This window comes from Sycon ciliatum, chromosome 6, assembly GCF_964019385.1.
Source record: "Sycon ciliatum chromosome 6, ocSycCili1.1, whole genome shotgun sequence".
In the NCBI taxonomy this organism is placed as follows: domain Eukaryota; kingdom Metazoa; phylum Porifera; class Calcarea; order Leucosolenida; family Sycettidae; genus Sycon; species Sycon ciliatum.
The window spans coordinates 1997509-2023060 of NC_088648.1; the positions used below are offsets into that span (position 1 = coordinate 1997509).

The 25552-nt window shown below is 47.8% G+C and overlaps 1 protein-coding gene across 3 annotated transcripts in view; it reads left to right on the forward strand.

Moving 5' to 3' along the window:
- Window positions 1-25552, forward strand: part of LOC135819139 (ryanodine receptor 2-like) — a 124408-nt gene that overhangs the window by 92655 nt on the left and 6201 nt on the right. For all 3 annotated transcript variants that reach the window (XM_065332293.1, XM_065332295.1, XM_065332294.1), the window contains 27 exons: window positions 72-151; window positions 834-978; window positions 1592-1672; window positions 2026-2171; window positions 2646-2717; window positions 3261-3365; window positions 3668-3749; window positions 4325-4389; window positions 4846-4911; window positions 5536-5586; window positions 5892-5920; window positions 8670-8773; window positions 8997-9054; window positions 9472-9724; window positions 10116-10219; window positions 10947-11054; window positions 12300-12562; window positions 13339-13651; window positions 13885-14072; window positions 17420-17769; window positions 20236-20322; window positions 21503-21685; window positions 22126-22253; window positions 23330-23372; window positions 23700-23797; window positions 24262-24316; window positions 25145-25294. In XM_065332293.1, the coding sequence (XP_065188365.1) occupies window positions 72-151; window positions 834-978; window positions 1592-1672; window positions 2026-2171; window positions 2646-2717; window positions 3261-3365; window positions 3668-3749; window positions 4325-4389; window positions 4846-4911; window positions 5536-5586; window positions 5892-5920; window positions 8670-8773; window positions 8997-9054; window positions 9472-9724; window positions 10116-10219; window positions 10947-11054; window positions 12300-12562; window positions 13339-13651; window positions 13885-14072; window positions 17420-17769; window positions 20236-20322; window positions 21503-21685; window positions 22126-22253; window positions 23330-23372; window positions 23700-23797; window positions 24262-24316; window positions 25145-25294 (3407 nt within the window). The remainder of the gene's footprint in view (window positions 1-71; window positions 152-833; window positions 979-1591; window positions 1673-2025; window positions 2172-2645; window positions 2718-3260; window positions 3366-3667; window positions 3750-4324; window positions 4390-4845; window positions 4912-5535; window positions 5587-5891; window positions 5921-8669; window positions 8774-8996; window positions 9055-9471; window positions 9725-10115; window positions 10220-10946; window positions 11055-12299; window positions 12563-13338; window positions 13652-13884; window positions 14073-17419; window positions 17770-20235; window positions 20323-21502; window positions 21686-22125; window positions 22254-23329; window positions 23373-23699; window positions 23798-24261; window positions 24317-25144; window positions 25295-25552) is intronic.

The following is a 25552-nucleotide window of genomic DNA, read 5'->3' on the forward strand; positions in this document are numbered from 1 at the left end:
TGCATGTGTGTGTGTGTGGGTGTGTGTGTATGTGTATTGGTGCACGTGTGCGTGTTTGTGCATGTCTGTAGGTGTACCATCACCACTAGTCTATCAAACACTGAACCTCGGCATTGCCATGCTGACCGGTGGAAATCTCACTGTGCAGAAGGTGAGTCATGCATCACATCATCGATTACATCATGCACTGGTCCAGCACAACACTGTGTGCTATCTCACGCATCACATCATTGATTACATCATGTACTGCACCAGCACAACACACTTTATTGAACACCATGCATTACGTCATCCATTGGCTTGCCTCGCCCACAGTGATGCCTCAGCGGCCGCACTCACTGGATAGCTTCATCTCACACATCACAACACTGCTTTGCTGTCCAGCCAAGTGTATCGCACGCGCCTAGAATGGCTAATGCACTCCCCTCCCCCTCCTCCATGCACCCCACTTCAGTGTTCCAAGCTTCAATGCATTGCATAATTTTATGTTTAATATGCACTCGAATCACCTTTTTACTCATGTTTCTATTGTTGGATTTGGTTGAGAGTTGACCAAGTTTCGGTCGATTGAGTACTCACATACGTGCCCTTGTAGGCATCGAGGCACATGGTGTGCTCAGCGTCACATGACTTCACACAGTGACCAGAATAGCTCAGTAGTATTGCTCCAGCAAGAGTAAGAAGATGAGAAAATGCTTTTACTCCGAGTTTCACGCACTAAGCGGTCATCAGAAAACAGCAGCCTAGAACTTCTCTTCTACGTGTGTGCCAAACTCCCAGCAAGCAATGTCATCCTGTGCTTGTTCAATGTTGTTGTTGTGTGTTCTGCGTAGACTATGCTGGAGTTCCTGAAGGACAGCACGGACTCTGAGTTCTTTGCCAGCATAGCCGGTCTCATAGAGTCCTGTAGTGTTCTGGATATGGATACGTACGAACGACACAACAAAGCAGAGACTCTTGGTGTGGGTCGTACTGCAGGTATGTATGTATGCCGGGTGTGATTTGGTGTGCTGACTGCTGTGTCCACGGCTATGGTAGGGTAGCACACCTTGTCAGAACATGTGCGTGTGTGTATGTGTGAAGGGAGGGTTCATGGGTATTTCCATCCATGGATATCCATCGTGATAAGGTCTACCCCCCCCCCCCCCCATGCCCTATTCGTCATTATTTTATTGACCACCTCTGCCAATACTACCACTCTCTTGCCCTGCACCTCCACGGCTGGGCCTTCAAACAGTCCATTGCACTATTCTTCTAGCACGCTAGCGGTATCGATCTAACGCATGCTTAGTGGAATCCATAAACCAATGCGTGATCCTTCTTTGTTAAAACTACAGTCAACTTCGCTAATAGGGACTGCTGCGGATATAATGACAACTCGCGAATAACGACAGAATTCCCATGCCCAGAGCAAAGTCCCATCTAACTGTAACACATATAATGAGACTTGGGGTATAAGGACACTTCGCGAATAAGGACACTTTTCTGATGCCCCGCCGAGTGTCGTTATACGCAAAGTTGACTATATGCTGATGATAGTGGTGTTTGTGCTCCGTTTTCCACCACCTCTGCTTCATGAATGTTGCTGTAGGTGATCGAGCCCTGCACGATGCATCCATGACGCTGGCATTGTTCAGGTTTCTACAGCTGCTGTGTGAAGGACATAACCTGGGTAAGTGCTACATAACACTGCAAAGACAATATGACAGTAGTATTGGAGAGGAGTTTTGTTTCTTCTCCCTACAATTTGGACGTGATTGCTGCCGTTTACGCATTCTCCAGGTCGCTAGGGCAAACACTGTGAAACTTGATATCGGTCTCTTTGTTCCAGAAATCTTTGCTCCAGAAATCTTTGCCGACTCTCTTGTTTTTAGGGATTCTCTAGCCTCATGGTGAAACATAGAAAAATAGAAAAATTAAATGTGTAAAGAGTGGTTTGGATTGTCGCTCTTAGAACATTTGTGTTGCTGCTGCTGCTACTGCTGCTGCTACTGCTGCTGCTGTCGCCACTATCACCTTCTACAGGCTTTCAGAACTACTTGCGCACACAGCCGGGCAACACAAGCACCATCAACATTGTCTTCCACACGGTCGACTATCTTCATCGCCTCCAGGAATCAGTCAGTGATTTCTTCTGGCACTACGTCGGACGCCAGACCATCGATGGACCGGTAAGCATGATGGAAATAAAGCAATGTTCACGACGAACTGCTTACTGCATCGTATGAGGTGTTGTGAGGCTGTTATTGTCCTATGCCAGACTAGGGTGGGGGTGGGGATGCAAGGCAAGGGGTGCAGGGGCGCAGGGGCTGGGGGGGGGGGGTAGGGTGTAGGGGGGGGGGGGTACAGGGGGGGGGGGGGTGGTACTACAGGATCGTGTTCACTGCACAGATCAGAGTGTGTATTGCTAAGGATGCGTGAAATGCTTCCTGGACTTAGCAGTACACATTAACCCAGATGACAGTACAGTACTATTCCTTTTTGTGTTGTTCTGTGTCTGTGTGCATGTTTGTGTCTGTGTCTGTGTCTGTGTCCATATCTGTGTTTGTGTCTATGTCTGTGTACGTGTATGTGTATGTCTGTGTATGTCTATGTCTGTGTATGTGTATGTCTGTGTCTGTGTATGTGCCCATGACCTCCGTCAGGGCCGAGACAATTTGTCCCGTGCAATGAGTATTGCCAAACAAGTCTTCTGCACACTGACTGAGTACATTCAGGTAAGTTTAAGAGCCATAGCTGTAGGCATTATCCACTGGTGCAGGCATTATCCATAGCTGTAGGCATTATCCATAGCTGTAGGCACTATCCATAGCTGTAGACATTATCCATAGCTGTAGACATTATCCATAGCTGTAGACATTATCCATAGCTGTAGACATTACCCATAGCTGTAGACATTACCCATAGCTGTAGGCATTACCCATAGCTACATCTACCCAGCTGAGCTGCGTGTCTGTTTGTATGCCAGTTGAAAAAACCACTGGTAGCACAATGATCATGTTAGCTGTAGGAATGATACTTCCAGACGGTTGTGCACGTATATATCTGTTACATTTGGTTTGTTTGATTCGCTATGTAGGAGTTCATGCTTTTTGCTTTGTTACACACTCTCATATGCCGTACTGATCAAAGGAAACTTACAGAGGACAGTATCCAACAGAGCATGACCATACGTCATTGATTCTGTACCACTGTCCAAATGCAATGCTGTATACATTTGAGGTATGCTTTCTGTTTTTCTGTGTCTCTCTCTCTTTCAGGGTCCGTGTGTCCATAATCAGCTTTCCCTGGCCAAGAGCAGGCTGTGGGATGCGGTCGGTGGGTTTTTACACGTCTTCGCCAAGCTGCAGATCAAACTATCCCAGGTCAGATTGCCTACGGATGACTAGATGGATAGATGATATGCAATGACACTAGATGGATAGATGACATAGATGACTAGATGGATAGATGACTAGCTGACATAGATGACATAGATGGATAGATGACATGCAAGGAATAAAGGGCATACTATTACCTTCACTGGCATAGCAGTACAGTCAACTTGGCTAAGAACGACTGCGGATATAACGACTCTTGAGTTTCATGGCTATTAGGCCGATAATCAGACAACTTTTGCAAGTATTTACTGCGGCCACTTTGCTTGTACTTTGACTTGTGCCTGTAGGATCCCAGTCAGCTGGAGCTACTGCGTGAACTGTTAGAGTTGGAGAAGGAAATGTCCGTCACTCTGCTGGCTATGCTGGAAGGTCAGTTGCTCTAGAGTTCTCAATGCTCTGCCTTTTTTTTTAATGCTTATTCTTGCACAAAATGGGCAGTTCCGGTCCATCGTCAACACACCGTCCTATATTTTGCTCTTTGCTGTGTTGGAATGCGGTCAACTTCAGGATGGTGCTAAACTAGAACCAAAAGTATGAAAGATAAACAAGCATTAGCAGCTGTTCCCCTTTGGGAAGGTATGACATCGTACAGTGAGCGAAAAAGTGTTGAACCAATAACTTCGTGTTTATAGCACCACAGGACCATTGGAAGCAATTGTTGATCCCTCTTGCCATAACACAGCCTTTCACAGGCTTTGTGTATGACAAAGGCGGGTATGTACACTCGTATGACCTACTGAGCAGTAAACATGCGTTGGTGACCAAAGCGTTGATCCGGTGATGAGCTGACAAAGCGGACCGGTTCCTACTGCCCTGTACACTACGCTGTCCTATGTGATATTTGACTACTACTGCAAGGCAAGACAGGGACGCTTTTCAAGTCATGTATTCTTGCTTGGCTTTACACCACTTCTGCTGCACTTTTTGCCTAATTCAATCTGCAGAGACGAATGTGACGATAGCAGACAAGATGGTGGAAACACTTATGGAGTCTGTTGAGCATGTTGAAGTAAGTATCAGTGTAATGGTTGTTCTGATTACTTCTCATTGATTTCTTATGCTGTGCACTTTGCTCTTGCTTTTTACAGCAGTCTATCAGCCAGCAGGTACCGCCATGAATCTTTGTTATTTGGCCTTGCCTAATGTGTGTGCGTGTGCGTGTGCGTGTGTGTGTGTGTGTGTGTGTGTGTGTGTGTGTGTGCATGTGTGCATGTGTGTTTGCCTGTGTGTGTGTGTGTGTACGTGTGTGTGTGCGTGTGTGTGTGTGTGTGTGTGTGTGTGTGTGTGTGTGTTCGAGCTAGCGAGCATGTGTGTGTGTGTGTGTGTGTGTGTGTGTGTGTGTGTGTGTGTGTGTGTGTGTGTGCGCACACGTGTGTGCATGTGTGTGAATGTGTGTCTGTTTGTGTGTGTGGGTATGTCTGTCTGTGTCTGTGTGTGCACGTGTGTGTGTGTGTGTCATATTCAGGAGATCTTCAAGTTCTTTGGCATGTTCCTCAAGCTCAATGACCTTGCAACATCGCAAGCATTCAAGGTAACCCCTCCCCTCCCATCCTCTTCCTCCTCTTCCTCCTACTCTTCCTCCTCCTCCTCCTCCTCCTCTTCCTCTTCCTCCTCCTTCTCCTCACATTAAATAGCTGATTTTATGCTAAGGAGAAGCCTTCAGCTCAATAGCAGATATTAGACACCTTTAGCAAACAACGGTAACGCTATTTTTTACGGTACTCGTACCTTGATCACCCAGATAGCGTTGAAGCTGCAGCGTATAAACGTTATGGGGGCTGATTTATCGTTGTGACCAACGGTACGTGTTCTGGCCAAATATAGCATAATTCCGTACGCATTTCACCTTGTATCGCGTATATGGTGACATAAATGGGTGTACCCTGCGAAATAGAAGCTATTCTCGTGGCAACAGCGTACTAAAAATAGCGTGCATCTTGCTAAAGGTCGAACCCAAATCATGGTATTTTCCCCCTTACAGTTATACCGTTACAACATAACGTTTTTTGCTAAGGGTGTCTATTCCTCAGCAACTATCACACTATCTGCTAATGTCACATGACAATTTACAGAAGAAGTTTATGTGACAGTGGCAGCTCATATATTCTTTGTGTGTGTATGTGTGTGTGTGTATGTATCCCGGTGTGTGCTTTAGGACTATGACACGAACCGTGATGGCTGGATCTCCAACAAGGAGTTCGAGAAGGTATGTGGGATATCATGTCGGAAACATAGCCAGTAGTACTGGAGTCCCTGATATCCCAAGTGTGCTGTTGGACTGCACCCCCTGTACGTTTCAAGGGACTGCACCCCTGACCCTTTGAACATCACTCTCCACTGCCCTGGATATATATCTGTGTGTTTGGTCACGGTACAATAGCAAAGTAGCATGACTATACGTGTGCCGCCAGCGCATGGAGGTTTTTCCTTCCGCTTTCTCATCCAATGTCTGACCTCCCCTCCCTCTCTCTCTGTTTTCTCCTGTGCACCGTGACCTCTCTTTTTCTACAGGCCATGGACGCGCAGAAGATGTACAATCGGTAAGTTAACAATAATAAGAACTCTATGAGCACAATTATACTTAGAAGTAGGACACACTTCAGGCTCTTGAACATTTTGAAAGTGTTCTTTAGTATAATGTCATGCCTTATCACCAGGTGAAATACAGGTGAAATACAGGTGAAATACAGGTGAAATACAGGTGAAATACAGGCAAAATACAGGTGAAATACAGGTGAAATACAGGTGAAATACAGGTGAAATACAGGCAAAATACAGGTGAAATACAGGTGAAATACAGGCAAAATACAGGTGAAATACAGGCAAAACCAAATGAACATGGACAATGGATTACTAGTAAGTACAGCAGAGAGATGATAGAAACATAACTAGGCACTTCACCCCATTTTTTGAAATCGCGTTTTTTCCAGGTTTATCATCGGCAATCGATGGTGGTGGGTATCACAAGGTCACACAGAAAATTTTATTGAAATCCACAGTGATACCACTCAGATATGAAGGGTTGAAGATAGGCAGTTGGATGAGGCGAGATCAATATTATTTGTGGCACCAACAGCATCTCCGAAGTATCATCAGTGGATATAGTCACAAAACATCAGAGTGTTTTTTTCAAGCACACATCACTCACTTACACCGACAACCCTGTATGGATCGAAACAATACAGATCAAAGTTCAGAATAGGCAAGAATACGGCAATTGTGACCGCAATCACTATAGCAACTCCATAGCAACCCATAGCAACGCCATAGTAACCCATAGTAACAGCTTCAGTTTGCTGTGAAATGAACTGATAACGACATACTGGCAGGCTCCGGCGGGTACAAAAGCGTAAGAGTTATAAAGACATTCTTCTGGCACAAAAACAACAGAGAACTTCCTCGTTGTACGCCGCAATGTGGAGGGTATGTACGCGCGCGCCCGCGCTCGCGAATTACTGCACAGGATATTCGTGCTCACAGTCATGCCACTTCAAGTGATTCCAAGTTGGCAAGAAGTTCTTCAGGACCTCTGTTGGTAGCTTCTTTCCATGGTGTGATATCTGCCTCCCTATCCTTCAACTGCTCCATGCAGCAGTCATGAATTGCCTGCTGGTGAGCTTTGAAATTTTGGTGAAGCGTGCCTGGATGCGTATATCAAAGCATCCCCTCATCAGAGGGTTTCTCCAGCAGCCACTGTGCCTTTTGATTGTTCGTAAACATCAGTAGGCCTTCCAGCGCAACCGTGTCAAAACTTGGCTTTCAGTACGCTTTGAGAATTCGCCCAGGTAGGACGACGCATCGTCGTTCTCCTCCGCCTAAAGCGCATACTTCTCAGTGCCTACGTACATAATGTCTCCTTGCGCAGCGATGCGCAAACCCTGGTAAACAAGAACTCTACTGTTTCCGAATGGAAAGACGACGCTGAAGACGATAAGCAACGTTTCAAACGCGAGCAAACAACAGTTCTTTGTGAAAAACTCTTTGCTGGTTGTGTACGTGATCTACAACTCGCAAAAATGTACGCACTATGACGTATGCGGGATCTACTGAAAGCTGAACGTCAGAGCAACACGATGCGCCCAACTATCAGCCCGTACAACGAAGCATAGCGCGTACCTGTACAGTTTAGCGCATGCACTTGACTGGTGCCACGCAAGTACGGACTCTCACCTCAGCAAATTTTGACAGGTCCTGTCACGTGACTGAAGTGCCTAACATAACTATGAGCACAGGGAAGTTTTTTTCGGCCAAAGCAATAGCAGGATATAGAGAGGATCTTGTCGTTATGGCATACCGCCTTCAAGCCTTATTGATCCTGTATAACCTGGGTGGTGGTGTTGTCTTTGACCGTACTGCATTGAAGTAATATTCATAAGGTTAAGGGAAGTTGAAAATAGGAACTTTCTGAAGAAAAGTGACCATCACCACCAGGACTCGAACCAGGGACCATTGCTTATGGCCAGCGATGCTCTACCACTAAGCTTTGGTGTAGACGTGATTAATCGAAGTAAGGTGGTATTGCAGCCTTCCTGCCCAGACATAGAACCTGAGCTATTTTCTAAGGTGGCATTGCTGCGTTTGCGCTCAGGCATAGGCCCTGAGGTATAGTCTTGTCCCTGTGCGTGTGTGTGTGTGTATGCGTGTGTATGCGTGCGTGCGTGCGTGTTCTTGTGTGTGTGTGTGTGTGTGTGTGTGTGTGTGTGTGTGTGTGTGTGTGTGTGTGTGTGTGTGTGTGTGTGTGTGTGTGTGTGTGTGTGTGTGTGTGTGTGTGTGTGTGTGTGTGTGTGTGTGTGTGTGTGTGTGTGTGTGTGTGTGTGTGTGTGTGTGTGTGTGTGTGTGTGTGTGTGTGTGTGTGTGTGTGTGTGTGTGTGTGTGTGTGTGTGTGTGTGTGTGTGTGTGTGTGTGTGTGTGTGTGTGTGTGTGTGTGTGTGTGTGTGTGTGTGTGTGTGTGTGTGTGTGTGTGTGTGTGTGTGTGTGTGTGTGTGTGTGTGTGTGTGTGTGTGTGTGTGTGTGTGTGTGTGTGTGTGTGTGTGTGTGTGTGTGTGTGTGTGTGTGTGTGTGTGTGTGTGTGTGTGTGTGTGTGTGTGTGTGTGTGTGTGTGTGTGTGTGTGTGTGTGTGTGTGTGTGTGTGTGTGTGTGTGTGTGTGTGTGTGTGTGTGTGTGTGTGTGTGTGTGTAAGGTCAAGGTCAAGGTGTGTGTGTGTGTGTGTGTGTGTGTGTGTGTGTGTGTGTGTGTGTGTGTGTGTGTGTGTGTGTGTGTGTGTGTGTGTGTGTGTGTGTGCGTGTTCAGTGAGGAGATAGCCTACCTGATGAAGTGTGCCGACACCAACAATGACGGACGTCTCGACTACATGGAGTTCATTGAGCGGTTCCACACGCACTCGTCTGATATCGGTGAGCCCTCGGATAGAGCATTCGTTGTTGCCCATCTTTCGGTGCATGAGTGTAGCAATTTGTTCCAGTGATTGTTAATTCTCCACACCAGTTTTCTGCGAAGAACCCGAGTTCGAAATAATATATAGGCGATGAGGGAATCACTGAGGAATGCATATGCGTGTGTGAGGGGGAGGTATGCTCATGTATGTGTGTGCATCATCTGTGTTTTCTTTGTTCATAGGTTTCAGCTTTGCAGTTTTGTTGACCAATCTGTCCGACCATCTTCCCAATGATCCAAGGTAAGCCATACGTGTCAAGGTCGGCCATACATGTCAACATCATGACCTGCTTGCCATTGAGTGTGAACTGAAGTATCATTCACTGATACCTGGTGCAGAATGTTACCGTGCTGCAGGCATATAGACGTAATACATGGATTGACGCACAGTTACCCCTACAGTCAACCTTGCAAATAACCACACCACATTGGATATGACAAACACTTGCGAATAACAGCACTACTATGATTTTGAGACCAAGTAACCACTTAACCGGATACTTTTCACTTCGCAAATACCGACAACTAGCGAATAACCAAAATTGTCTCATGGCCGATCGTGGGTCGTTATTTGCAAGGTTGACTACATCTGTTTTGATTGCAGCGCTTACAAGTTACAAGCAATGCTTTGTGTGCTTCCTCGTTTCCGTGTTCCCAGATTGGCTCACTTCCTGAACAAGGGCGCCAGTTTCTTGTCTCATTTCGAGCCCTACCTGGGCTGTGTTGAGATCATTGGCAGGAACAGAAAGGTGGAACGCATCTACTTTCACATCAAGAAGTCCACCAAGACCGAGTGGGAGAGGCCGACCATACGTGATTCGACACGCGAGTTCTTCCACACGGTGGAGCGAGGCAATCAGCGTGAGAAGCTGCTGTCGTTCTTGGACTTCTGTGAGGACACGATTTTCGAGGTGAGTTGGGTGATCATTGAAGGTGATGACGTTCCTACGGATGCAGAAAAGTTGGCTTCTAGCCGAGTCTCGCACGAACCGTGAATTTTCTGGTGGACTTTTTCTGGTGGACTGTGCATAGCCAGTTGGCACCCTAACTTGATTTGTGCTCCACTTTCACAAGGCTAACACACAAAGAAGTTTCTGCTGTGAGCACGGTGGCTCGGCAATGACGAAGTTAAGTTTTGCATGAGCCCAAATGTTCAAGTTACCTACAAAGACACAAGCTTTCCAACTCTCTCTCTCCCTCTGGCCGTTGGAAAGCGTGCCGTCCCATGCATTTATGTGAGGAAAAAATTGTTGCTGTAACTCATGTGTTTGCATGTTTTGCACGTGCACTGTGCATGCACAGATGCAGCATGGCTGCAGATTGAGCAACACTGAGCATACGCAGAGAGTGCAAAGAGCAGAGATGCACATGCGCAACGCTCATCTACTGGTCAACATGCCGCTCAGGTAACCTGGCATAGTCTTGGCCTGTTGTGTGCCTGTGTAATATGTGTGTGGTGGTGGAGGGGGGGGCGGGGGGGGGGGGTATGTGTGTGTGTGTGTGTCTGTCTGTCTGTCTGTCTGTCTGTTTGTGTGGAAGTGGGGAAGTGTGTACATGTGTACATGTGCATGTGTACATGGTATTTCCCTTTATGTGTGGCATGGATATGTTCACGAGTCCGGGAGACCACATCACCTGGCACTGAATGTTTGTAAACCATCAACTATTACTTATTGTGCCTACACAAGAGAGAGATTGGAAGCTGTGTTACAACTCTGAGTTTCACGTATTACTACGATCATCAGGCAACTTATTGTGCCTATGTAGAAGCCCCTCCTCCTAGGTTATAATGACATACCTTGGTGCGGATAGATCTAGAATCCGGAGTGAGATGTCACATGTGTGATGTGCCGCAGTGAAGATCATGTGACTAATCTCTGGTCTAATCAATACAGTCATGTGACCACTGTCATGCGACAATTCATGTGACCACTGTCATGTGACCGGCCATGTGACCTCTGTAATGTGACCACTCAAGGTCATGTGACCTCAGTCATGTTACCATGGTCATGTGACCACTGCCATGTGGTCAGTGCGATGTGACTATCACCATGACATAAAGGAATAACCGTTCTTGTCATGTCTTGTGTACATGTGTGCGTGTGTGTGTTTGTGTTTGTTGCTGAATCCCAGCTGGACGTACTACACAATCAAGGCTCCACTGTCAGCCGTTGCTTGCCGCTGCTGTGACTTACTGCAAAGTGTCCGAAACACTCCCTTCTACGTCAAGAAGTGGCTAGGGTGAGTGAGAGATAGACCAGACAAAGACGTATGCACACGTGCCATATCGGGTTGTGTGGATCTACCATATTGGGTTGTGTGGACCTGCCATATCGGGTTGTGTGGACCTACCATATCAGGTTGTTTAGACTGGCCATATCGGGTTGTTTAGACCTGCCATATCGGGTTGTGTGGACCTACCATATCGGGTTGTGTGGACCTACCATATCGGGTTGTGTGGACCTGCCATATCAGGTTGTTTAGACTGGCCATATCGGGTTGTTTAGACCTGCCATATCGGGTTGTGTGGACTTGCCATATCGGGTTGTGTGGACCGCCATATCGGGTTGTGTGGACCGCCATATCGGGTTGTGTGGACTAGGCCTAGCCCAAATTTGCCGGCAATTCTTCCAGCAAAATATCGAAATTTCTCACGAAAAGAAATTGCTGGCAAATTCCGAGCAAAATATCGAATTTACAGAGGATCCAGGTGTGTTTTGGCAATTATATTCAAATTTATTTGGTTTCATTGGGGCCAACGTCGTGCTGAAATAGCTCTTGCAAGTTGTCAGGGGTACATCAATTTGAAATCATGCTGCAAAATCCGTAATACTGACACCATTTTCAGTTTTGCTTTCCTCATCAGAGTCACCATCCACTTTTACCAAAGTAGACGGTTCATTCGAAGCCATTTTTGCCACAAAGCAGGAGCAAAATGGAGCAAAATATCAGAAACGAAAGGCAATGCCAGGCAAAATATGGAAAGTGCTTGGGCAAAATTTGCCAGCAAAATATCGAGGCGCCACGAGCAAATTTGGGCTAGGCCTAGTGTGGACCGCCATATCTTACACAAAGTGGGTACAGTGCGGGCTGCGTCCCACCAGCCTGTGTAGTTTCACAGAAAGCATGAGTTTGGAAGTCTGAAGAAAGTGCTGAATAGTCTCTGCTTGGATGACAGCTACACCATAGCCCAGTGGTTAGAGCATTGCTGGCCGATAGCGAAGGTCCCTGGTTCGATTCCTGGTGGTGACAGTCAGTTTTTTTTTCTTCAGACCTTTTCCCTTTTCCTTTCCCTCAACTAGTGAAAGTATGAAACCGGTCTGTGGTATAACCGGAGCAATCAGAAACCGCTTCCGGCAGCCCTGGGTAAAGTAGTGTATCATGTGAGGCTGCAGTGTAGCTGCATGTCAGCCCACCCGTCTCACCGCTTACCAATCTGTTGATGCTGTACTTCTTACTGCCTGTTTACATACACCATGCATGCAGGGTGAAGAGCAGCGTGAAGAAACCTGAGCCACCACCACAGCGTCCACGCTCAGAAAACGCCATCAGCAAGCTGATCACGGGCGCCATAAAGCCCGACCAGGCACCGAGCAACTTAGCATCGAGTGTCGCGTCGACCCCGGAAACACCGCAGAGCAGCAGCAATGCCGGTCATCCACTGACACCACGCCCGTTCGCGGAGCAAGACCGCATGAAACTGAAACGCCTGCCCTCCGTTCAGGAGCAACCAAGCCAGGACGAGACAGGTATGGTGATAGCAGCCTGGTCCTACAGCCATTGTCTAAACTGAGAATTTAATTTAATTTAATTTAATAACCATACATCGTCACAAATCTCTTCAAGCGGTCTCTAGGCTACACCAGCCTAACTCAGTGACGGATGTAGCCCAGAGACTGTGTGTGTGGTGAGGATTGTGTGGTGAGGATTGTGTGGTGAGGATTGTGTGGTGAGGATTGCGTGGTGAGGATTGTGTGGTGAGGATGCATGGTTATGATGGATGGCTACAGTGGCGTCCGCGCTTATTGAAAAAGGATTTTAGAATTTGGTTACTAATTACCCTGTCGCTGAAAGACCTTTGAAGTGGCAGTTTAGAGCTTTAACAGGTCTGTGAAGTTCTCTTTGATGATATTCCAGGCCTGGCAGAACCGGTCCGGTTGGTCAGGCTATGTCCACCGGACCAACGTATTGACCACCGACGTGTGTTTACGGCAGAACCGGTCCGGTTGGTCAGGCTATGTCCACCGGACCAACGTTATGGCCACCAACGTCGTGTGTTTACTGGTGATGAGACCATGTGCATCCCCGCCATGATGTCATTCAGAACTTGGGAAGCTGCCTCGGGCATGGCCGCCGGACCAGTGGAAAACTGGTTCTGCTGGTCCTGTATTCACTGACTCTAACACATGCATGGGCATCCATAAAGATACACAAGACTGTTGATAGACTGCCATCCATGTGCTGTAGTGTAAACCACTAATAAACCCTCTATCCTTCCTTTGATGATGCTGTATCCTGTTCCTAGATGGAGCCGATGGCTCACCTTCCAAGACGCCGTCACCAGCTAAGAAGCCAATTCTGGAGCGACATGATGGCAATGTCTTCCATCGCTATCGTCGACGCTCCCAATCCAGAGCCGACGCACAGCAGGAGCAGCAGCAGCAGCAGCCTTCATCACCTTCAAAACGTTCTTCATTGCCGCGTGGTGTTGCGGTCGACAAGGGGTCCATGGATGTTGTTGATGGACCTGCTGTTGCTGGTGGTGATGCTGGTGCCAGTGCAGGTGCTGGTGTGCGGCAACGCCGAATTACACGTGCTACTCTTTCACCTCTACCCAGGTTAGTGTGTGTGTGTGTGTGTGTGTGTGTGTGTGTGTGTGTGTGTGTTGTCTGCGCGTGTGTGTGTGCGTGTGTGCAACCGTGCGTGCATGCGTGTGTGCGTGCATGTGTGAATTTTCCTTCTGGATTGACTATAAATATGCCAAGCGAGAATTATTTGTTAATTGAATTGCTATCGTTTTCGTGATATATGAACGTGTGTTTTAACCAATTCCTGTACACCCTTGCTGTAGACATCCCTCGCAAGATGGCGGACTGACGCCAGTCAATGCCACCTCTGACCTGTCGCCAGTGCGTCGCCTGAGCCAGAGACTCAGCGGAACACTGAGCAGCATGGCGGACAGTCTCCGCCGCTCCTTTGGCTCCTCGTGTGCTCCAGACGATGGCAACGCCATGCCTGCCACAGCATTCAGCTATATCGGTAAGGAGAATAAAATATATAAGAGGAGGGACCAAAGTGTTATATTTATGACTCTTATACACTCAGAAGAACATGTGGTCGCATGAGCCTAGGCCTAAAGTGTATTCTTTTTTTTTGCGCCTATTTTTGCACCCCATCAACCAACTCACGCATTTTTACAATTACACCATCAGCCCGGATCATCCATTCGCGCTATGATCCAAGCTTGCAGCCTATATCAATCTTATCTTCTGAAAATTGTAGTCAAGTTGCTGTCTGATGATCGGTTAAAACCGTGAAACTCAGAGTTACAGAAGAAACGCTTTTCGTCCCTCTCAAGTGTGTGTACTAGGCTCTGCACCTTGGTGTATTGAGCACTCTCACGAGCAACCACAACTCCCTCCGAGTTTGCCTGGCTCCCCACCCTGGGTCGAGCTCTCTTTGTGTGCTGCACGTATTCGAGAATGGATCAACCGAAGCCGTTTCACATTGACTATTCGATGAAGAACATACCGCTGCCAAGCGACAGAACTTACAAGCTCCGACTAGTGGAGATGACAGAGAAGCTAATCAAGCGCATGCGCTGGAAAGCTCTCTTCTTCTTGAAGGGCGACCAAGAACATCAACAGGATCAAGATAACCACCACGGATTCAAGACCAGAAAGTGTCCATCGCGGGTGGACGACATGAACCAGTTCGAGGCTGATCTGTGGTCTATGGTAGAAACCGTGAAGTTCCGCAGAGTGAATGACGAACTCCAAGACAAACTGAAAGACGACCTGTCCAGGATCCGAGCCTCAAAGGACGTCCTCGTCTCAGCGGACAAGACCAGGAATATGTATGAGGTCAGCTTAGCCCAATATGGGAAACTATTGAACGACAATGTAACGAAGCACTACAAGCATGCCTCGGACCACGCCTGCGAAGAAATCAATAGAGAAGCAAAGGAGATTGCGGAAGACCTCCATATTGCGGAGAGAGCTGAAATATTGGCGCAGAAGGATGCATATGTGACGTTGAAAGATCACAAAGAAAATTTCCAGCAGAGCCTACCATGCCGGCTGATTAACCCCTCCAAAAGCGAAATCGGAAGAGTCAGCAAAAGGATATTATCAGGAATTGTCCGAGATGTAAGGGAAGCATTATCACTCAACTCCTGGAAGAATACAGCCGCAGTGATTGACTGGTTCCAAGCAATCCAGAGAAAGCCGGAGTGTGCATTTGTCTGTTTCGATATTGTGGAATATTACCCATCCATTTCGGAAGATCTCCTTCTGCTTGCTATCGAGTTTGCTGAACAGTACACCGATATTAGCAAACAAGACAGAGACATCATCCTACATTCGCGGAAGTCGCTATTATTCAGTGGAGACAATACTTGGATGAAGAAGAACGGAAGGGGACTATTCGACGTCACGATGGGATGCTTCGACGGTGCCGAAGTATGCGAGCTAGTTGGGACGTATGCACTGTCTAAGATTGCACACGAGATCAACAGCAGTGACGTCGGACTGTACCGCGATGACGGCCTAGCAGTGCTATGAGACGTGACAGGCAGCGAAGCAGATCGAATGAGGAAGACAGTCTGCAAGATATTCAGCAACCTCGGACTACGACTAACCATCGACACCGGTATGAAGGTTGTGAATTTTCTGGACGTGACGCTGAACCTAGCAGACGGAACATATGGTCCGTATAGAAAACCGAACGATACACCGGTCTATGTCCACAGCCAATCGAACCATCCGCCAACAATCATCAAGCAAATACCGAAAGCTATTAGTAGGCGGCTAACCGATATTTCATCAAACCAAGATGTGTTCAGAGAAGCCGCACCGCTATACAACAGCGCGCTTAGGAACAGTGGCTATGCTGAAGGACTAGAGTACTTGGAAGAGAGAGACAAGGATTCAAGCAAGAAAAAGAAAAACAGGCGGCGGAATATCATCTGGTACAACCCGCCATTCAGCAAGACAGTGGCCACAAACATCGGACAGAGATTCTTGCGACTAATCGAAATACACTTCCCCGCCGGATCCAGACTACACAAGATCTTCAACCGGAATACAGTTAAAGTAAGCTATAGTTGTATGCCGAATATGTCTGCAATGGTCAAGTCACACAACAACTCAGTTAAACGGAAAAGTGGAAACAACGATGGACAGCCCAAGGAAAGACGATGCAACTGCAGAGACAAAGCGCAGTGTCCGATGGACGGCAACTGCCAAATCAGCTCTATTGTGTACAAGGCAACCGTCCAAATAACCGGAGAGGACAGACAGAAGGAGTATATCGGCCTTACGGAGCCAGAATTCAAGAAGAGATACGGCAATCATCTGACATCATTCAGACATGAGAGACATGAGAAGAGCACAGAACTATCAAAGTGTGTCTGGAACCTGAAGCGTCAAAACAGCGAGTACAGTCTTGGTTGGTCAGTTATCGCCCAGACTCCAGGTTACAGTAACATAACCAAGCGCTGTCCTCTGTGCCTAAGAGAGAAGCTGGAGATCCTTCAGGCGGACAAGCGTGTCAACATCAACAAAAGATCGGAGCTAGTTAGCAAGTGCAAGCATGAAAATAAGTACTACCTCTCAAAATTCTCACCATCAGCCGTCACATAACCTTCTCACCACTCGCAGTCGCAGGTGATGTGCTGCTCATAATTACCGAATTGTCCTTCTTCTTGCCTCCCTCAGAAGAACATGTGGTCGCATGAGCCTAGGCCTAAAGTGTATTCTTTTTTTTGCGCCTATTTTTGCACCCCATCAACCAACTCACGCATTTTTACAATTACACCATCAGCCCGGATCATCCATTCGCGCTATGATCCAAGCTTGCAGCCTATATCAATCTTATCTTCTGAAAATTGTAGTCAAGTTGCTGTCTGATGATCGGTTAAAACCGTGAAACTCAGAGTTACAGAAGAAACGCTTTTCGTCCCTCTCAAGTGTGTGACTCTTATACATGTATACGTTTTGGTTCAACATTCGAGAGAAATGAAATGTTCATTTTCTAAAGGAATGTGAAATTTAGCGAGACGATTAGGTCGAAAGCTACGATATTTTTTTCACGAAGCGGAATTACGTGATCGTTGTCTGTCTGAACTTCATGCTGCATGGATGTTTGTCTGCATTTTCTCTCTCTCTCTTCCCCTCTCTCTCTCTCTCTTTCTTTCTCTCTCTCTCTCTCTCTCTCTCTCTCTCTCTCTCTCTCTCTTTCTCCTCCACCCCCCCCCCCCTACACACGCACACACTCTCACTCTCCATACACACGCACACACTCTCACTCTCGCTCTATCTCTCACTCGATTTATCTCTCCCTATTTGTCTCTCGTCTGTCTGGCATTCTTACTCTGCTTTCTCCAGGTACCTGTCATAGTACATCATCTGATATTGCCCAGTGTCAAGCCGCTACCGCCGCTGCTGCTGCTGACAGTGGAGAAAGTGCCCTGAACCTGCCGCTGAGCACTGCGGCTAGTCGCAACGTCAGCCGAAACTCATCACTGGCATCATCGGTGGCAGCCACCTCTGGTGGTGATGCAGGCGCCACGCCGCCAGTGGGGGCAAGTAGTGCTGGAACTGGCGACGCAGCTGCACCAAAGAGAGGTGATAGTGACTCGGTTGCCCCTGCTAGCAAGCAACGCTCAATGACCGCGGCACGATCGGTGAATGAGCTCTACAAGCCGCAGATTGCGCTCATCCAAGGCAGCCTACTGGTAAGATTAGCAACACAGAGATAGGGGAATTAGGAGACTGCTGAAAACCTTTTCCTGAATGGCGTGAAGCCAGTGGAACTTCTGTCAGAGACTCGTAGCATGCAACTAGTCTACGTTGCATCATTTGGAATGCTGGTTGCGGTGTTCAGTATATGTAGGACTCATGTGTGTAAGGGGTGTGTGGGAAGGGGAGAGACAGCCGGAAACGGTGTAAAGGGTGATGCTGCATGTGCATAGTGCACATAGTTATAGGAATGCTCCAGCCAACCCGTGGTGGTCTATCATTGCAGATGTTTCAAGTTCTGTAAATTTTGCCTGTGGGTTATCTAATTTATGATCGGGGACCCAGGCGCGTGCCCCGTATGGGTTCCTGGGTGCCCGGAACCCCCCATTTTTTCGCTCAAAATGCAGGATTTTGCTTCATTTTTTGAAAATTTTCCCGGGGGAGGTCCCCCGGAAACCCCCCTTGAAGGGCACCGGCGCACGCGCCTGGGGACCTCTAGATTTGGGAGAGTAAGGAAACAGAAAAGTAAAAAACGTGGATACAGAGTGATATTGGTACTGAAAATGGTCAAGTATATGTACAAGGTGGATCGAACCTTATGTGGCCAATTCCAACACGAAGCACTAGCACTAACTCAAGAGCTGTCTAACTCGGCCGTTTGAAAATGATTTGAAGCTGTCAACCTCTCCACACTGCGTTCTTGGCCCACATTCAACATACCATAGCGAGGAAGTTCGTTCTTGGATAGATGCTCCGTATCCGCCAGGCAGCTGTTTCACTCCTTGAGAGCTCCTCAGTGGAGGTAGATAATGAATTAATAGCAGAAAAAGGATATTTATAGGGTAACGGTGGCGCAATTGCGCACTTTTCTGCATAGAAAAGTGGCCGATGATACCCAAAGAAGTTGATGGTGACAAAAGTTCTAAAGGTGATAACGAAATGAACAGTGCTACTGGGACATACATACAGATGGCGGTGGAATTTAGACAAGCGTGTGAAGCAGACAATCCATTAGAAGTTCGCATTAACTTTGCCACACATACATACATACATAATGATAGATTGAAATTACTGGTCCCATAGTGACGACGAGGTGAAACAAACGGAAGGCCAGACGATGCGATAATCCCAGAGTCCTGTGGGGCATTCACCATGTTCACTGCACTGCCCGCCCGCCATGTGAGGTTCCTCCGCTACCACTCCTGCCGTTGACGACAAAGTTATTGTAGGCGCGCACGTAGCCAGTGGTGGTGTATATCAGCCGCTGGTGTAATCGTTAACATCGTGGTGCTTCAGCCCGAAAATTCTCCACAGGTTTTCCATGGGGTTTAGGTCAGGAGATTGTGGAGGCCATGTCGGCACGGTGATGCATTTTGCTGGGGGCCACTCCTTTGTGCACTTGGTGGTGTGTTTGGGGTCCTTGCCGGGCCTTACCGCATGAAGACCCCACCCACACTGCCCACAAGCTGGATCATGCTTTGCAGCATCATGTCATGGAGGATTCCAGGATACCGCTCAGCATTCACTATATCAACCACCTGGTAAATACGTCCAAGGCCGCTACTCGTCGTCATGGGTACCCAGACAATGATATTTCCACTGCCTTGCTTTACAGTTTTGCGTGTGCTCGCATCACTCAGCGCTTTTCCTGTCCTCCTTTGGACGTTCACCGCTCCATCTGAGCCCGTCAGATTAAACTTTGACTCATCCGTCCATAGCATCGTTGCCCAGTCATCACCGGTCCAGTGTTTGTGGGTCTGGGCCAATGTAGGTATGTGTATGGTGCAGAGTTGGCCTGTGCACTCGGCCACTCAGGCATCGACACCTGCTACCAACCGCCTTCCCAGCTTGGCAGGAGCAGAGACGCTTGGCTTTGTTCACAGCGCCATTATAGGGCTTCTTGAGGGCCACACACGCCCACGTAGGCCTGCTCTCTACAGCCCACGGCGTACAGAACGCACAGAAATTGTGTTCCCACCGTCATGCGCTATCTCAGTTTGCAGTACTGTGTCCGCTTTGAATCTAACAAGTAACCCGCCATGGATTTCTCCACCGGGTGTTGATCCCCTGCCTGGTACTTGTCTTTCTAGGTCGACCTGATCGCGGTGAAATGGCGCCAGATGCAGTCGATTTTTTGTTTCCTGACAATTCCACATACTGTACAGTCACTCAAATCCAAGAGACCAGTGGTATCGCTGGTAAGCCATATCATGTGGATAACTGAAGAGTGGGGAGTTGGCTGGGAAGTCGGCTTGCTTGACTGGTCAGTGAGTGGTCTGGCCAAAGACGAACCAGTTGAGCTAGCAGGTATACCCTTCTTCTAGATAGGGAATGTGTCAAAATAGGATTATATTATGTGCTGATAATCTGTGCGTTCCTGCTCCGTCTACTGCGCCATGGGTGTGTGCACGCGTGCGTGTGTGTGCATGCGTGTGCATGCGTGCGGGCGTGCTTGTTTGCAGTCATTATTTGGACGGTGTTTCACTGGGACGAAGATGACTGCGCTGGTCCTGGCTTTCTTCATCAACTTTCTCCTGCTCTTCTTCAGGGTATGTTGTTAATTGTGATGATTATACAAGTATTATGATGTTCTGGTATTGGCAATGGCTGAAGTGTTGCCTGGGATGGCTTGCTACTTCTCACGTTGCTACTCCAGTAGTTGAGACTAATAGCTATAAACTTACTTGGTTTTCGGATGAATGGACTCGGATGGAGAGCCAAAGATAAATTTATAGAAAAGAAAAAAAGGAGCAAAGAAGTACAAGCTACGCGTCCCAAGTCACGCGTCAGTGTCGTGCAATGTTACCGCATGAGCTACTTGTTTAGTTACTAGTGGTGTTAGTGGACCTTATCGTGTAACTTAACTTGTAGTTCCTTGGTTTTTGGATGACTTGGTCATTTCTGGAGTAAGTGACTTAGTGTTGGTACACCTGTATTTGGGCTGGACAGGGAATTGACTTACAAAATTCGGAATGTGGCAAATTCCCTAACGATGCAAAAATATTTTTATCATTGATTAGGGTGATTGAATTGGGCTATCACTGCATTTCACACACACACACTGTACTTGTACTTGTTGCTCACTGCCAAAACTGGTCACGTGGGTCTCCCCGGGAGAGGGGAGAGAGACTCAAAAGGAATCTTAGAAAGATGACTCAATTGGTTATTGAACCGCCCAACGGCCGACACCCCCTGAAATCCCCAAAACTCTGGGTGGACTTGAAAATGATCCCACTTATGGGCTCACCACACCTCAGTAAGTGGGTGAGGACAAGGTGCAGAAAAAGGATTGACGGCATCAGGTATCCGTCCCGGGATCCAACTGCAGTTACCCCTGCCCCCAGTGAAGGTAATATTTGCTACTAGTGTGAGTGGCTAAATCAGAGTGGATCTGATAAAAGCTTCACTAGCACCATTGATTACACAAGAGTTAATCTAGCCAGAAGCAGTCCATGGTTAACAGGTATGTATACTTCAAATAGAAAGTATATGAACCCTGGAACCAACAAAGGTGGCAGGTACAACATTACACCTTCAAGCAGCCGAGCCTGTTGGCAACAGACCCAACACAATCAGGCATAAGTGTACCTACCAGCCGAACTAGCTGGCACACGCACACACACACACACACACACACACACACACACACACACACACACACACACACACACACATACTATTCTAACCCACTGTCTTGTTGCACAACAATATCCACATGCCAATGCCCAGGTTGTCCATACCAAATCCTTTACAACTCTGGGCAACGACTCTGAGTCACACACCACTGCAAGCCAGGAAGAGGTTGGAGTGGAGGAGCACTACCAGCATGTACTAGGACCATTGATGTTCTGCCTGGGCATCGTACACTTCCTTGTGTCATGCTCGGCATTGCTTGGCTATGGCATGCTAAAGGTAAGGTTTACTTTCTATTCTTTCTGTCTTCTCTCCTTCTCTTTTTGTCTTGTCTCCTTCTCCTTCTCTCTATTGCCTTCTCTTTCCTCTTCTCACCTTCTCTTTCCTCGTCTCTCCTTCTCTGTCCTCTTCTCTTCTTCCCTTTCCTCCTGTTTGTTTGTGTGTGTGTGTGTGTGTGTGTGTGTGTGTTTGTGTGTGTGTGTGTGTGTGTGTGTGTGTGTGTGTGTGTGTGTGTGTGTGTGTGTGTGTGTGTGTGTGTGTGTGTGTTCATGCGTGTGCAGTTGCTTCCCGGTATGTTTGTATGCCCGTGTAACAGTTATTGTTTTCACCCAAACTCGTTACACACGTGTATCCGCTTATTGTATCTGTTAATGCGTATCTGTCTGTCTGTCTGTCTGTCTGTGTTTGTGTGTTTGGGGGACACAACGTTGCCTACATAGATACCATTAGCACTGTTCAAACGTGAGAAGCGTATCATCAAGGAACTGCAGTTCAACGGCAAGTGGATACTGGACTCGTCAACATCCAGCTCCATGGATAGATGGGATACTATTGTGCTGCAGAGCAAGTAAGAATCTGTTGCCTGGAGCAGTCACCATGTTTATTTACTGGTTGTTACTTGTACAGTCTGAGAGAGGGAATCCAGACAGATCAGTCATGTACGCCAGTTCAGAGCTGCATATCGATTTTGGTGTCCTCTTGTACGGAGCAGGGGTCGTAGGGCCTTTCGCTTCGGTGGTGGAATCTTGCGAACGTTCCATGTTGTAGGGCCTTTCGCTTCGGTGGTGGAATCTTGCGAACGTTCCATGTTGTAGGGCCTTTCGCTTCGGTGGTGGAATCTTGCGAACGTTCCATGTTGTTTTTGTTCGTGACCTCTTGTGTACCTGTCTGTGCTCGGGTGCATGTATATGTGTGTGTGTGTGTGTGTGTGTGTGTGTGTGTGTGTGTGTGTGTGTGTGTGTGTGTGTGTGTGTGTGTGTGTGTGTGTGTGTGTGTGTGTGTGTGTGTGTGTGTGTGTGTGTGTGTGTGTGTGTGTGTGTGTGTGTGTGTGTGTGTGTGTGTGTGTGTGTGTGTGTGTGTGTGTGTGTGTGTGTGTGTGTGTGTGTGTGTGTGTGTGTGTGTGTGTGTGTGTGTGTGTGTGTGTGTGTGTGTGTGTGTGTGTGTGTGTGTGTGTGTGTGTGTGTGTGTGTGTGTGTGTGTGTGTGTGTGTGTGTGTGTGTGTGTGTGTGTGTGTGTGTGTGTGTGTGTGTGTGTGTGTGTGTGTGTGTGTGTGTGTGTGTGTGTGTGTGTGTGTGTGTGTGTGTGTGTGTGTGTGTGTGTGTGTGTGTGTGTGTGTGTGTGTGTGTGTGTGTGTGTGTGTGTGTGTGTGTGTGTGTGTGTGTGTGTGTGTGTGTGTGTGTGTGTGTGTGTGTGTGTGTGTGTGTGTGTGTGTGTGTGTGTGTGTGTGTGTGTGTGTGTGTGTGTGTGTGTGTGTGTGTGTCTGTGTGTGTGTCTGTGTGTCTGTGTGTGTGTGTGTGTGTGTGTGTGTGTGTGTGTGTGTGTGTGTCTTTGTGTGTATGTGTCTGTGTGTGTCTGTGTGTGTCTGTGTGTGTCTGTGTCTGTGTCTGTATGTGTCTGTGTCTGTGTCTGTCTGTATGCGTATAGATCATTTCCTCGGCATTACTGGGATGGTTACGTGAAGCGATCGGTATGTACTGCCCTATATCATACTGTTATACTGCACCAGGCTGTGTGCTTACTACTGTGTAGTGGAGATGATGTCGGCCATGTTAATTCCACTGTCCACATATCCTGTACAATTTCCACCCCCGTGCAGTCATATTACAAAAATATGACACCACTGTCAGTATTGCGTGGATAGGTGGACCTTCGACGCAGGCCTAAATGCTTGTTCTGGCGGCATGGCCTGGGACCTAAGATGAACGTCCTATCAAGATGGGTGGTTTCTTAAAATGCAGTGGCTGATCACCTAACTCAGATTTTCTCTGCAATCGTGCTGGTTTGGCGTGTGCAGATACGTAACAAGTATGCACCGCAGGTGGGCATGGAACGTGTCTGTGACATCCTCAACGTCCCCAGTGACGACACTTGTGGAAAGATCCGCGATGACAGGTGAGCTTGTGGGACGTAGCGCTTAACCGCCTGAAGTTTTGAGGCCTACCCCTTCGACACAGCTTCTTTGAACCCTCCAGCACATTGCCTTGACCTTTGGGTAGAGATGGGGGGGGGGGGGGTAAGGAGAGAAAGAATCTCCAGAGGAAAGGTGGCTTACACGTGAGTGTAAAACCTTCATTAAAGGCCAGTCGCATTTGTAGGTTCTAATACCCCATGCAGTTGAGAAGAGCAGACATATCGATCACCACAGCAATAGCGAGTCCGTGCTAGATAACCTTGGCATGTCATTATGTACAAGTACCAGGCCTCTCTGTTGCTGTAATAGTGACATACTTGAACCAGAAGGCTAAAGTGGTGATTTGCTTTACTACCGCGTGTCCAACCTTGTCTCGCTGCTGCTGCTGCTGTTGTTGTGGCTGCGGTTCCTACGGCTGCTGCTGTTCCTGATTTCTCCATTTCAGTAAGGTTGATTATCGCTACCTTCTGTGGGCGGCTGGTGTACTGGCAATGGACAAGGTACGTGCTTGGTTCTTCATACTCTAAGTACTTTACGCAGGGTTCTAGCCAAGTGAGGGTAGGGGGGGGGGAGCCCCCCCCCCCCCTACCCTCATTCTGATTGAGCACCTTCCTGTGAAAATGTGCCCCTCCCCGGGGTGCGAGGTAGCCGTCCCCTTCCCGGGGTGCGAGATACCCGTCCCCTCCCCTACTGTTTTGACCTGGTTAGAATGCTGCTTTACGTGGACTGATCTGACATGCCTATGTGATGCGTTATACCTAGTGCAGTGTCTTTTTGAGATGAGCAACACACGGAGAGATGCCGCTGTACAGGGCCTATGACGTTACACTGTATGCCAATAGAAAGCGCTAACTTACCGTTTGCTGTTTGCTGAAACAGATACCGTAATTTACGGAGTAGAAACCACACTTTAAAGACCAGTAATTCCGAGGCACCCAAAAACCCCAAAAAGTCGGTGCGGCTTACACCGTGATGGTCACATTCACAGTAATAAACAGGGTAGATGACTGCATTTCGTGACAAAAAAATCTATGTGCGGCTTGTACTCCTGTGCGGATGATACTCCGGAAAATGCAGTACTGTTCCATTACAGCAAAACCTGCCAAGGCGGCCACTCAGATAAGGCGACCACCCTTCCTAAAAGACCACTGAAACCGGGACCAAGGGCTGCTATTTCCAGTCAAATATCCCTGGATGAGGAGACCACCTGGTAACAGAGACCACGCTTTGAAGGTCCCTTGAGCGGTCGTCTTAGACAGGTTTCACTGTATCTGTAAATCTACCATGTGTACATTGCTGCTGTGCGGGTGGCTTTCTCTCTCATGCAGATGTTCCTCTACAACCTACTGTGGGTGGTGTTCAGTTTCCTAGGCAACTGCAATAGCTATTTCTTCTTCAGTCTTCACTTGCTGGACGTGGTGGGCAGTATCTCCACACTGCGCACTGTGCTCAAGTCCGTCACACACAACGGAAGACAGGTACGAACACAATTCAATTGACGTTGTATTTGTATGCCCAGAATGCAGGATTATTTTGCACCCTATTTCAAAATTTTCCCAGGGGGACAACCCCCACCCCTCTCCGGCAGGACCACCTCCAACCGTCTGTGCTATACGCCTGGTAAGGGATACTCTAATTTCAGAAATTTTCGGTGCTCAATATTTTCGGTATGAGAGCAAAAAGCTAGGCTAGGTGAACAGAAATTTTCGGTACAGAGAAGCAGTTCCCTATTGGGT